We start from the raw sequence: 14,791 nt of genomic DNA, 5'->3' as shown, positions 1-14,791 counted from the left end.
TTGACTCTTTTATATCTTAAGAGCAATGGAGGCTGGTGGTCAGTCTGACTGGTGGGGCAGAGGGCAGGGATTACGAGAGGTGGAACCAAAGTCACAAAATTGCAAATCACACAGACATCCCTATTCCACAGAGATGCACACACAGAGACACCCCCACTCACCCCCTAAAACATATATCCTGCAGAGCACACAAACATACCCCAGACCACACACAGACATCCCCCCAGACATACGCAACCACACACAAACCCTAAAGCATGCACACAGAGCCACACAGAAAAGCAGTCTTTAGAACCCAGGAGCAGTCGATTACCAAAAGCGGCACCTAGGTAATAATGATAATAATATCCCAAGAGCCACAGAGAAAAGCACCCAAAATGCTGGTAATCATGGCACCAAGTTCTGACCATCCAGAAATACGTATCTTAACATGAGCGTCCTTTCCCCCTCACAACCCTCTCCATGTCTTTGAGCAATCAAGCATATGCATGGAGTGCACAAGGTCTGAGCATCCTAAATCCACTCCTTTCCACATCTACAGAGCATCCCAAAAAGGACAAAAATGCCTAATTTCAGCTAAGAAATAGGGCTTACTTCTGAGTAGACATCTATAGGTTTGCACTGTATGGTGGACAAAAAGAAAAGAAAAAATGGCCCAAAGAAAGAGGGAACCATTACCTACCTTTTAGATCTAGAAGAATCCTAGGGGGTTGTTGCTGACTCCCTAGGATTCTAGGGGGTCAGCAACAGAACTGCTATCAGTTCTGTCGTTCATGCACACATACATACTTGACCCTTTTTTAAAAAAAACAACAAAAAACTTTAAATACATGCACTACTCGATCACTCAAGCCTCTCAGTTTTTAGTTCACACAAACTCGAAATAATAAAAAGAACCAACTCTCACTCATTCGCTCCTTCCTCTACCCCTTCCTCCAAAGAAAAATATCAATGTTTGTTGCTTTAAAAATTAATGAGCTCCTGGTCTCTGCCCCTCCCACCCTCTGGCTGCCCTGCACAGCCACTGGTGTTTCATTGCTGGAACAGTAATTTGCTGGGTGGTGCCCTTCCTTGCCAAGTGATCCTGCCAATTGGGGCAGCTCTGCCTCTGCCTGGTGCTGAGCCTCTATAGTATTCCACAGTGCCTGTGTAGAGGGAGGGACGCTGCCCAGGGTGCCCTTCCAGCCTGAGCCTCTCTTTTCCATGATGCGCTTATGCTCAGCATTAGCCCTGACGCCAAGGAGCTTTCAAGGCAGGGAAATAACGCAAACTGGCAGTGCAGAGCTTGCTTTTCAAAAAAATAATAATAAATGGTTGGTGAATCACGGCGAACGGAAAGAGGTGGAAAGGAGAAAGGGGATTCTGGAGCTTACCGTGGGGATCACCGTTCTCCTTGCCCTGTGTTAGGAGACATCTTTGCTTAAGAGGAGTATTGCTTCCTCTGTCTAAAAGTTACTGCACCCAGAAAGTGATCCCTAATATCTTTATACAATGAGCAGTGTAACAAGTAATGTGCTATCTTCTGAGAGCAAGAGCGGTTTGGCCCACCACTGATATTATCTGTGATCTGTTAGGAGATTATAGTAAAGTGAACACAATCAAGGTTGCAATGTTTGCTGCAGCAGCTCAACAAATCCACCAAAATTTTTCTAAAGGAATCTGGCATAGACTGCAGAGGGGACCACCTGCTATAATCTTCTGTTATTATTGTTACTAGGGGATATCTTAGCCTCTTCTCCCAGTCTGGTGCTTTTATACGACCTTTCATTCCCTGACATCTTGTTTTATTGTTGTGATTGTAACAGCCTTTGTGCCGTTACAAATAAAATGTATTCAAGTTACCACATAGATAAATTCTGCAGGAAATGCTATTCGTTTTTGCACCATTCATTTTGTTCAGTATGTTAAATTGGTGGGAGGCAGGGCAAAAATAACTTTGGGTACTATCCTATTCAGGGAAATCTTTGACTCCAGCAAATGCTATTGGCACTGCGTTAGAAGTTGCTTACACTAGCACAACGTAATTTATGTTAGTGATTGTGTCAAACAGGATCCTGCTCTTTAAGAATATTCCCAGACCTTTTGATAGCTTACAGCATTATTCTTAGATATTTAGTATTAAAGAGTCACATCTGGAACTTTTCTCTAAAAATATTTAATTAAAAATAACTCTTTCTGCAACTGTGTCCTTTGCCAGGACACCCCATTCTTCAACTTATTAAGTTGTTCCTTGAAAATAAAAACCAACAGCAGTAAAGGTTGTTTAGCAGTGTGCTTTAGCTAGAGAGCAAAAATGTTCAGCTAATCATATGGGCATGTAGTCCATAAGTCTTCACTTACGCTGCATCCTATATCCACTTATCTGTGAGCAAGTCCCACTAAACTAAATGGGACTAACACATACATAATTGTACTATCAGTTTACTAATTAATTGAATTATTCCTAATATGATACGTGCCTGAAGATCAGAATATGATTACTAAAATTATGCTCACTAATCTTTGTCTCTTCAATAATTACCTTTCAATAGACAAAAAAAAAAGTTTCAAAATCATGCCCAATGAGATGCAGAGCACGCTTTGGATTTTCTTATATGCGAAGAGTTATATATGTTAGGATGCAGGAGTATTTTTTGTACATGGTTTTTGAACAGCACACAAGGTTATATAATGTAGCCTTACAAGGAATTATAGTTAATTATTTTTCAAAATGAAGATATCAACACCTGTTTCTTACCAGAGCCAAACTACACAATATACCAATTGCACAGTGTGTAGCTCAAGGTAAGCTTTTAATTTACTCTAGTGTAAGTATGCAGAGCTCTGATTTAGACTGGGACCACTGAGCACCAGGAGATTAAACCCTTCCCTATTGTTTTCTGAAATCCTCCCCACAGAGATGTGCATTTTAAGAAGTTTGATAGTCCCTATTGGCATCAATGGATATATATTTTTTAACCTCCTCCATGGGTGGAATTTCAGGGAAAGTGTGTGTGTGGGGGGGGGGGGAGGGTTAAACCTTGCAGTACATGCCAGTCCTAATCCAAATAGGGGCCATGCATCCTTACACTAGAATAAATTAACAGCTAACCTTCAGCTACATGCTACACAATTAGCATGATGTAGTTTGGCTCCCATTCTATTCAGTCTAGGAGCATTTAGCAAAGGCAAACAACTTACAGACTGTTACCTTACCCTTCCTCACTCTGCCTCCAGTTTATCATTAGATTTTGATAATATAAATATTAAGTATGTTTTTCTGAAACTATGTATAACAATGCATGCTAAAGGCTAAAAATGTATGGCAAATTAAGAAACACTCCTATATATAGCTCTCATGATATCTTGATCTGATTTGAACCTCGCCATTTTTTATAGAAAGGCAAGATACAAATCAAATCAATCAATCAAATCTATTTTAAAATTCACTCTTCCCCCACTTCATTTTGGAAGTTACAAGTATCTCCACCACTAACCCTACCTATTGGGCTAGTTCACACGACAGCTCTTCATGGGTTAATTTACTTGTGAAGAGCTGTGACACGTGCTGGTTGCCAATATGAATATGCAAACCTGAGACATATTCAATCCCCAAAGCTTTTTGTGTCGTCTAAACCCAGTTGGCATGGGTTATTTGAATGTTAAACAACCCTCAGATAATCCATGGTCTATTTTAGGCTTAGGCAAGAGTTGTTTAAGCCTCAAATAACCCCTGCTGCCCAAGTTCAGATGACATGAGAAGCCAGGGCTTGCATATTCATCATGGCAGAACCCACAATGGGCTGTCATGTCACCTGAACTACATCACTGAGTTAAGGCCTTAGCTAGACCTAAGGTTTATCCCGGGATCATCTCTGTTCATGTAAATGACACACAGGGGATCCCGGGAGGAGGCAGGGACGACCCCGGGATGATCCCGGGATAAACCTTAGGTCTAGCTAAGGCCTAATAGTATTAACACTGCCAAAAACTATGTTAAATCTAAAAAGAAAAAGAACAACCCTACTCACAAGACAAGATCATAAGAAAAGGAGGAGATGCACAAAAGGAAAATAAGTAGAGATTAGAGAGGTCAAAAGTTGATAAAAAGAAATGCTTTGAAATGCTGTTTAAATGTTTGAAAACAAGGAGATACCTGAGTTCTAGAAAAAGAGAGGCAGCAAGAGAGAAAGGATGGTGATGGGGTTGCATTCAATTAGAACAGCTTCCATCAGCAGAACAGGGAAGGTTGATCCCTCCTTCCCACATGCACCCTCAAAATATACTCTGGACGATTGAAGAACCCTCCAGAACAGACAGGGGCCAGCAGGAGGAAGAAGAGGGGGAAATCCCAGTGTGTGAGCAGAAAACATTGATCTTTACTTCGAATGTCTCAATTTCTAACTTAACATGTACCAGAAGACACTGAGAGAGAGATTCCTTCAGCCACAAGGCCATAGCAATTGAAATGAAATGTACAAAAAAATAAAAGCAAGATTGTACTTGACCAAAATTACCCAAGCTGCATTCTAAAAAGTGACATTAAATACAAAGGTATGAATCCATGATTAAGTTCATACTGGTTACGAATCCATGATTAAGTTCATACTAGTTCTATCTGCACATTCGCATCTCAGACCCACATCATACAAAATACAAAATAGAAGACTTGCTGTGAAGGGTAACATGAAACATCACAGATCAAGACTTACTTACAGAACAAAAAGGGGGCAGAGAAGTGACTTTTATCTGCTTTTCCAAGGATCCTAATTTGTATAAGGAAACTGCATTGAAACGCTCCCCACACACAACTGCCACCTGCCTGTCCAAGAGAGCTCAGTTATTTGACTACAGATCTCTGCTGAAGTGGAAGAGATTTAATTATATTCCATGTGCAATTCCTTGTACACCTCTCCCCAAGACAGGAGGAGTATGGAAATGAGTGTGTGAGCAGAAGCCCCGCTCCTGCTCTCTTATTGGGCTAGCGACAGGACTACAAACAGAAAGATTTTCACTCCAATCCCCAAGATCTTTCTCAATGAGAAATTCAAGGACAGAACCTGGGACTTTCTCCATGCAATATATGTGGTCTAGAACTAAGCAGTGGCCCCTCCCATTCTAGCAAGCAACTCCCAGTGCTTAAACACATAGCCACCCTAGCATTCAGTTACTCACTCCTAACCAAAATGGAAGCCTCACTATTATATAACTAGAGACAGTCTTTGAGGCATCTACATGTAAGCGTTCCTTCTCAGGTCTGTTTTCCTCCATGACTTTTAGCTGGTATAGTTACAAGCCTGAAACCATATATAAACTTAAAACAGGTGGAACAACATATCCATCTATTTCTGTTAGAAAATGTATGACCACTTTTGGGGGTACTTCTCCACCTTGCAGCATACTTGTAAGGATTATTAACACAGTCAATGAAAATTTTTGAACATCCAGAAAGTGATATATAAATGCTAAATAGCATGGCTTATCTTTAAAAGCTTGTAGAACCATAGCACTTCAACGACTCAACAGACCATCTAGTCCAAACCCCTAATGCAAGGACTGATCATTCCACAAAGGATAAATTACATCTTTCACACCAAACTACACATTTGTAACCAGAGAGGGAGAGCGCACAAAGGCAGGTGGACATCACAGACATTTCTTGGAGAATAAATAGCTTGAGTGCTTGAAGCAGGAAAGTAATCCTGCTGGCCTCAAACCACAGAGGTTATAGACATAGTGACTTTTATTTTCCATGCCTCACCACAATAATAATGGTAGAATATTTAAATTAAAATATCCAAACTTCATTTGAAATGGGTGCTCCAGTCCACGTGATGATAATTCACCATGTTCAACACAGCTCTCTTCAGGTGTTTTAAAGCCTATAGGGTCTACATGTGAGGAAAAGGATTCGGGACAAACATTCTAGCTTCTAGCTGTCACTATTCTTATCCTCTTTAGGGCTCTAAATTGCCCAGCGACTCCATGGATAAAGGAGGCTCCCCATGGCTGACAGTCATGCTCTACACAATGGAAAACAGTGACAGGGCATCCGAGCTTGCATGCTCATCCCCACTCCCGCTCCTCATGTGTGGACCCTGCATACTTTTTGAACACTGCATAAAGCTCCTTCCTTTAATGAAGAACATTGTTCACATACAATGACCTGGTTCATATGTAACAACAACCCAGGGTATGCGCTGAGTATGGGTTATTGTTGAACCGTTGGTTGTTGTTGAATCATGCATTCCCTATGGTTTAACTATGAGAAGTTAACCACTTTTCACTATGGTTTAACTATGGGTAGTTAACCACAAACAACCCAGGAAGTCAACCCATGATTTGTTGTTGCAAATGCCTTTAAAACACTGAGGCCCATTTAACGTGTATTAATTCTGACAATCACCAATTCTGGACGCTTGCTATAGCACATGTAGCACTAAAAACGATATTCTGTTCTTTCCCATTCATTTTCAGCTTTCACGTATCTAAGAACCAATTCATATGTTCTATAAAAGCATGTGTTTCAGATGCAAGAATGCCCTCACATTTCTAAATGATGGCCTGGTAAGACATGCATGTTCATCACTCATTACTGTTAGCATCAAAGTTCTAAGTCACGAGGGAGCCATTACAGGTAAGCAAGTAGTTCACCTTCAACAGATGGAGGACTACAAGAATGGCAACGGAGGCGGGTGGGTGGGCATCCCTGCTCTCCCTCATCATGTAATTTGAATGCCTGAATAGGGCTTTGATCAGTTTAATCCCACTAAACAGAACTTTCAAAAACGCTTAATTTCAAGTCATCACAAAACACTGTTCAATGGAGACAGTTCACAGATTCGGCTTAAAGATATCAAAGTGAAATATTACACCAGCATTGTGCCTGTATGAATCAACCTTGAAGAGACCCTAAGATTTAGTGACATCTTGAGCATAAGGATGCAAGCAATTAGCATCTTGACTAAGAAAAAAACCCACATTTCTATTACATACAAAATTTACATTCAAAGCCCAGTTTTGCATTCATCAAATACCATAGAATACAAATCAATCCTCAAAAAAAATTTGCATAAAACCTGTTTCCTGGCACTGAGAGACAATCACATTAAAATGCCAAAATTCGATTGCATTCCTCTACAATTATTAATAAAGCAACAAATTTATATAATTCCCTAGGGGATCAAGAATAAATCAACCAATCAACAAAAGCAATCTGTAAAGTAAGAGCAGCTACAACTACTTTCCATGAATTGCATAACAAAACAGAACCCATACACACACAACACAGATATGACCACCATGCTGAAATCTTTTTTTTTTTTTAAGGATAAACAGAACAAATCCTGTAACAAGATAGCAAAGCAATGACAGGAATTCAAAACCTTACTTCAGATTTTGAGGACATGTTCTCCTCCATATCGGAATCATTAGGGTCCACAATATCATCAAATGGTGGTAACGTATTCTTCTTCTTCTCCAGCGTCTCACTTTCCATTTTGACTTTCCCAACCTTAAACTGAGATTTATCCTTTGTCTGTCTTTTGTCAGCAGTGGAACAAGTAAGTATCAGTGGAGGAGCAGTAGAAAAACTTTTAAATAAAGCCTCTGAGCCACTTTTCTTCTTCTTTTTGGCTGCAAGATCCTCAGAATCCATACCGGGAGGCCTTTTTGTAGGGGCCTTCTTTTCTTGTTGCTGTCCACCTGTTATGGTAAGTATGTTATTTTCAGATTTTGGCTCCTTTGACATAGGTTTGGGTTCCTTGAAGGCCATCTTAGGAACTATTTTTTCATCCTTTAGTGGTTTGTTTTCTTTGGGTTTTTTAGAGGATTCTTTGGAAGATTTGTTATGTTCCCTGGAAGGTTCTTTGAAGGCACTTTTATGTTCTTTCGAGTCTTTAGAAGGTTTCTCCTTGTGCTCCTTTGTTAATTTATGGGGCTTTGAAAAACTGTTACTACTGCTGCTGCTAGTGCTTATACTCTTACTTGGGTCCTGCAATAATGGAAATCACAAAGTTAAAACTTTAGTCCAGTATTCTATGTTTATGGTATAGCTACTATACGCAGCTACTCTGCTACCCTATTTATTTCAATAAGATTTTAAAAAATTGTGTAACAGTGAAGAGGCTTGGAGGATGACATTCCTTGGTTTAAATGACAACTTAGAGAATGAACTCCCAATTGAATAAAGATGAAAATACAATAATGAAAATACAGTGAAAATACAATAATGATTTAAGATGTAATCCTATTGATTGTGCCCTCACTGCTTGGAAACCTCCAAAGTCAGCAAGTTGGGAGGAGAGTCGGAGACGATCTTTGCCTCCTCACACTCTGTTTTTGGCCATTTTCACTACATTTCCAGGCCATCTAATGAGGGTGCTTTGGAGGGGGAGGGAAGGAGGCTGGATGAGGCTTAGAATATCTTGTATCATGGCCTCTCTGGTCTCCCTCCCTTCCAACCCACCGAAACATGCTCCTTTTCCTCTGCTTCTGAGGCCGCTTTTCCAACCTTGGAGGACAACCAGCATGGTTCTTTTCATGCCAGCTGCAAGGTGGAGGAGGGTGGATCTCCGACTCCCTTTCCGAGGTCAGAGCGATGTCTCCAGCCTCGGAAATGTTTTTCTTAGCAGTCTTATGGTCCCCAAGACATTCCTGCAGGATCCACAGGATTGCTCTCTTACATATTTTTGTGAAGAGGTCATAAAATAAAAGATAAAAGGCATAAAAAAAGGTTCTCAATTAATATGTTTAGAAGTTAAACCGTCTGCCAGGCAATGTATGACAAGGTATCATTTTCTAGATTGAATAAATGTTTAACGTTTCGACAGGAAACTTCATCACCACTTTTTTATGTACATATATTATGTTACATGGATTATCAACCACATTGGTTTTTTAAAAAAGCATTAAAATGGGATTACTGAAAGGATCACTACTATTTAAATACATACAAAATCTATGCATGTCACAAGTTCTGAGTTTATTGTTATTTAAAAGAGAAGGACAGTTAGTATTGGGAAGAACCACCCAAATCTACTCTAGGAAAAATGGATTATTTGGGGTGTCTGAAGAATAATCCAGATTAGATCCAGAGCGGATCAGGATCCTAGATCTTACTGTAGAGGTTCTTTGCAACTCTCCCCAAACTTACCAAGATGAGGAGAGAGGGCAGGCATGGCTCCCAGGAACCAGTGCAATCAGCACCAGGCAGCATTCAGTGACATAGGGGACAATGGGAAATGTAGTTCTCAGTATTTTCAGCCAATTTGGATACTATTGCATACATCCAAGGACCTTTTTGGGCTGAAATGGATCCAATTTGGACTGTGCCTGGACTCTATAAGGTTGTTGTTGTTTGAGGTGGGGGGATGACTAAAAGGTTAGTGCCTGAATCTTCCAGTTTCACTTTGCCCCAACATCATTAGACTCAAGAAATTCAAGCATGCCATCTTGCTGAATTCAATGCCAAACTTACCTCTCAGCCATATTTGTGGCAACAACAAAATTCAGGACAAGTAGAAATATGCAGGAATATCAGTGATAAACAAGAAATGATGACCCCCAAACCCAAACCTTCCTTCAAGCAGTCTTCTCCATTGAAAGAGAATAAAATGTTGTGCTTATTACTGAAAGATAGCACTGTTTTCCCTTTCTTTCTTCTAATCTTGATTTTTCTAATGGTAACCTTAGTGCTAACCAATAAATGCGTCATGTTAAGAGTCTGGATGGATTCAAACTACTTAGAACCTGTGTGAAGACTACCTCCCAACCATGTGACGAGTGTGCCATCTGGAAAGCCATTCAAATGTAGCAGTTCATTCCTCATACATTCAGACACAAATGTTAAACTATGGGTTAGGATTATAAGAATTAACCTAAGTGAGCCTAAGGGCTTGTGTGCTCACGATCTCATCTCACATGGTGATGAGACTGTGTTGTGAGAACCCAGTGAGCACGGGTTATGCTGGGTTAAACAATGGTCAGTTTTAGGGTTATGCGAGACTTATTTAACCCTCGTATAACTAGGTTTGCACAAGCTGGCATACATGGGCACTGTGGCATATAGTGGATTAAATGACCCGTGATGAGCTGTAACATGTCATCCAAAGCTGGTCAATGACTAGCTGAAGCAAGCTTGATAAACTATGGTTTGTAGCTGGATTGGTCCAACTAATATTATTTAAGATTAAGAGCAGTTTTCCTGGGTTTGGATGACAGAGCAAGCTGAACTTAATTTAAACAGATGTGAAAGTTTCCAAAGTACCCCTTCATGGGTGTGCCAGATGAGATGGGGAGTGGGTCAGTCTGAGGCTCACTGCAGTTTATTCTTGTAACACTAAACCACAGTTTAGAGTTACGTTGAAACTAGCCCAATATGGGATCTCTAATCTGCAGCAAATTTATGAGGATTTTGAGGTGACATGATGAAGATTAGAGGTTCTATTCAGTGAACTCTAAAACATGATGACCTCCAGATGTTTTGAACTATAACTCACATAATTCCTGACCATTAGCCATGTTGGGTGGGGATGATGGAAATTCTAGTCAAAACATCTGGAAAATATCATATTCCACTAAAGCATATTTATAACTTGAATTCACCCTGTTGGGACCCAAAATAAAGTTAAATCTCAAATATCAATGATAGTGCTTATTAACCTGGAAGAGGCCTTGTCCTAACCTTGCTCAGAAATGACCTTGAACAAGTTCTATGCAAAGACTGCGATTCATCACACAATATTGTAGCAAACAATAATATAGATCAATTTGCACAAGGAGAATGTTAATTCCTTTTTGCTCAACACACATAGAAAACAGATACAGAAATATTTGAGCATTCTTTTACACATCCATATTAAATAGCAACCCATAGCTTCCCAACCCCTACTGTAAAAATACTCAAGTAATTTGAAGTAGAATTGTTTCTGTCTAAACATGCATAGGATTGCCTGAATTCTGTTAGAAGTAACAGCATCACAATTGTATTCAAAATAAAATGAGTTGAAAACAGATAGTTTGGAATTCATAATGCTTATTGCTCATCTTTCTTCAATGACAGATTGCAGTATATTCTGCTCTTGAGAGTCATGAGTGCACCATACCTTTCACACTATCTGTGAAGTTATCAGTCTGCAGAACACTGCCTGATAATCTGTTATTTATACATTATGCCATCAATGTAAATGAGGTTTTGCTTTCAGTTCTGTAAGCAAAAAAGGGAGGGTTCCCTGCCACTTTGGCTCAGTTCAGATCAATAAGCCAAGATCACCTGCATGAAGCCTTCTGCGTTACTCCTCATTTCACGCGAGTGGGGCGAGAAGCCAAGCTTACTTGGAATTAAGTTTAAACTGGATCTTGCTTCCAACTAAGTATGCAGAAGGGCCCAGTCTTAATTTGACATTATAATGGAAATAGTCTTGCATTCAGTCTTTCGAGTTGCCTCACTATCATGGTCTCATATTATTAAGATTATTAATGTGGCATTTGTCTTTGGCTGAGAGATTCCATAAAGCAAAGGCATTTAAATGAAAAGGACTGCCCAGAAGAATGAAGGGGAGGGGGCAGATCTTAAAGTAAAGCAATTTTAGTGGCTCATTAAGTACCTCATTATGTTTAATTACTTAAATTTACAGAGAATACCAAGCTGCAGTGCTGTACTGTATAAGTCCTTTCAGCTAGGCAACATCCAAGCAGGTTTAATAAATTAAATTTAATGAACTACTTTAGAAGTTGCTATTAGTGACTATTAAAACATGGCTTCCTTACATGATAACAGTAGTTTCTTGAAGCCTTGTAGATGGACACAGAAAACCTATTAAAATTATAGCAAAGACAAAAATCTAGCCTGAATCTATTTCAAATTTGGGGGAACAAGAGTAGAAGGAGACAATTTATATGTCTACATTCAAAATTCAGCTTCATATTATGATGCACCATTTTAATTAATCAACATTACTATATGGGAAGCAGAGGCTAGACAAGGGGCTGGGATTGAGGGAGGAACACAAAAGCACTGAAAGGAGGACAGCAGTTGAGAGTCACATGCCAGTATGTGAGTAGAATAAAGGAACAAACTATTTTAGGTAGCCGCATGCTTTGGTAGTCCTACTTAGAGTAGACCCATTGAAATGAATGAACTTTAGTTTGATTATCAATGGATACAACCCATCAGATACAAATCGATGCTTTTACTTCATATGATAGATACAAGCAAATAAGAACACTGTACTATTTAAAGAGGAAGTTCTTATTTTAAATGTTTAGCTAGCCTGTTAATTTTCCCAAAAGCTGAATTTAGATCAGAAATCTAGTTTCTTCTTGTCATTTCCAAAACTATTAAAGGCAAAATTCAACATAAGTTTGTCTCAACTAAGTTCCTTTGAAACCAATAGAACAGAACTAAATCCCTTGCTAGGTTGTGAACTTAAGCTACTTCATCAGGGTAAATGATGCATTTGGAGGCTGTTTACTGGAATTAATCCTGTAGATGACATAACATGTGTACATAAGTAATTCGAGGGAATTGATCATTCTTACAACCCCTAAAAAGACACTCCAGCTTTTCATGAGATTATTTTACAGTACATTGAGCAGTTATAATCATCACATAGATAAACCAATAGGAAGCATTCCAAAAAACAGCACATGTGTGCGAGATATACTGATTCTTCGTTTGCCTTCTTCATTGAGTCATATATGCAGAGTCAAACATAGGAACACAGTTGACAGTATGTTGTAAAAAATCACAAGGAATTGCCCAGGATCCAAAGAAACCACTGCACATAAATGGAGGCGGGGGGCATTCTCCCTTAGAGATGCAACCACTGATCTTTGAGGAAACACATTTTTAGATTAGTGATGAGTCTTGGTGGAAATGGGCATTCAAAAGGCTGGATCCACAACATTAAGTTTAAAAAACTGGACAGTTTTATGTATGCTAGATGTGCAAAATGTGTATGTATCTGGAGATCTGTATGGTCTAAAAGCTAATACAAACATGTCTCCTTATCCTAAATTTACTTTGACACACTGAAATCTTAAGTTGATACAACAGCAAAATCTAAATTAGAAAAAAAGGTTTCTGATAAATTTAACATGTAATTAAAATTCAGAATGTACCACACGTTAAACCAACACAATGAACATTGACAAAGCGAACTTATAAGTCACTCGTGACAGCTAGTTAAGCATTTATATTTTACACTGTACCTTATGTTTTTAATTTTTGTGAACTGTCCAGAGAGCTACGGCTACTGGATGGTATACAAATGAAATAAATAACTAAGAAACCCCAAATATTCACGGGTTATAAATCCATATTTGAATTATGACTGGTTGTTTACTCATCTGATTTAAATATTGCCTTGAACTTGTCATTTATTGGCTCAATTTGCCATACTATATTCAAAACTGTTGACCAATTTCTAATACTAAGCCGTATCTCACCTTTGGCCCATGAGATGATTTCTTCTTCACTTCAGAAAAAGACAGGGAATTACTGGGAAGGTTGGGGAGGTGAAGACTCTGCCCTGAAGCAGCTGATGATCCATCTGACATTACCATGATCTACGGTGAAAGGGAAATAAATACATTAGTAACATTTATAAAATAGCTAAGGATATAAAGCAAGGCTCTTGAAAGCGGACACTTAAACAATCTGGATAACTGGACAACTCTGATTTCCTCTGCAGAGTGCACATAATTGACAGTTTTATTAACTTCATTTGGCTTTCACCATAAATTGAAAGGACAGATTGAAGTTATATAAAACAATGCTGTTAGAAGCCCAAAGAAGCCCAATAAATTTGTGGGGGAAAGACTCTGAGGAAGAAATTATAGATATTATGAATTTGTCGTGGACGTGGGAGGATGTGATACCATAAGCTTGCGTGGACCATGTTTGCACAGTCATGTTTGTTTGACTAACTTCCAAGCTTTGTAACCCAGGAAGTCGTCATTGAAATATTCAAATACTAACAAATGCCATAACCACAGATATCCAGACCACTGGATGCCTCAGCCAGTGTGGTGTGGTGGTTAGAGTAATGGACTGGGACTCAGGAGATCCCAATCCCTGCTCGGCCATGAAGCTCACTGGGTGATTTTGGACCAATCAATAGGCCAGTTCATACAACATGACAGCCCAATGTGGGTTAATTTAATCCTGAGGCGCTGTGGTGAGTGATGTCCGCCATTATGAATATGAAAGTCCTGGCTGAGGGTTGCTGTATCACACAAGGGGATTGGGGGAGCCTACGCTCTTGAGGTCCCAGGAAATAATATTAGGCTGAAGTCCTTGAGAACTGCCTCTTCCCCCACTGCTTAACAAACTGTGGGTTGTTTCATCATGAGAACCAAGTCATTGTCTGCCATCACTATATCCCCTGCAGCCCCCTCTACTGCTTTTAAAAAATAGCATATTACTTCTCCCCCCAATGCTGCAGAAGGTCCAGAGATTGAGAACACACACACACACACACACACACGTGCAACACTACCTATGTCTACTATTGGGCAAGCTTTGGGGCTGATGACAGATTATGGTTCCAGCCTTGAAGTAGTAGATTTCTCTTAGTTTCCAATTTTGGCCGATCAGCCTGCTTATATGCAGTCCAGCAAAATGATGCTTGTTAAATTTGCAGATAACGCTTGTAACAACAGGAAGACTATTTATTTGAACCTACCTTCATGAGGCACTTAGGAAGTCTTTGCACCCGAACCATTCCTATGCGTAACTAGGTAATGGATGCATCACCAAGCATACTGCTGGGATTAGGCTAGGAGTAAGTATTATTTATGAACTCTAGAT

General features: G+C 39.5%; 1 protein-coding gene across 2 annotated transcripts in view; it reads right to left on the bottom strand.

Annotated features, from left to right (window-relative positions):
* Nucleotides 1-14,791, bottom strand: part of MLLT3 (MLLT3 super elongation complex subunit) — a 142,556-nt gene that overhangs the window by 41,804 nt on the left and 85,961 nt on the right. For both annotated transcript variants that reach the window (XM_063129217.1, XM_063129218.1), the window contains 2 exons: nt 13,429-13,548; nt 7,370-7,972 (listed from right to left, as the gene is read on the bottom strand). In XM_063129217.1, coding sequence (XP_062985287.1) covers nt 7,370-7,972; nt 13,429-13,548 — 723 coding nt within the window. The remainder of the gene's footprint in view (nt 1-7,369; nt 7,973-13,428; nt 13,549-14,791) is intronic.

Source organism: Elgaria multicarinata, chromosome 6 (genome assembly GCF_023053635.1).
Source record: "Elgaria multicarinata webbii isolate HBS135686 ecotype San Diego chromosome 6, rElgMul1.1.pri, whole genome shotgun sequence".
Classification (NCBI taxonomy): Eukaryota; Metazoa; Chordata; class Lepidosauria; order Squamata; family Anguidae; genus Elgaria; species Elgaria multicarinata.
The sequence above is the reverse complement of the archived record's forward strand: the minus strand, read 5'-3'. Positions and strand labels throughout refer to the sequence as shown.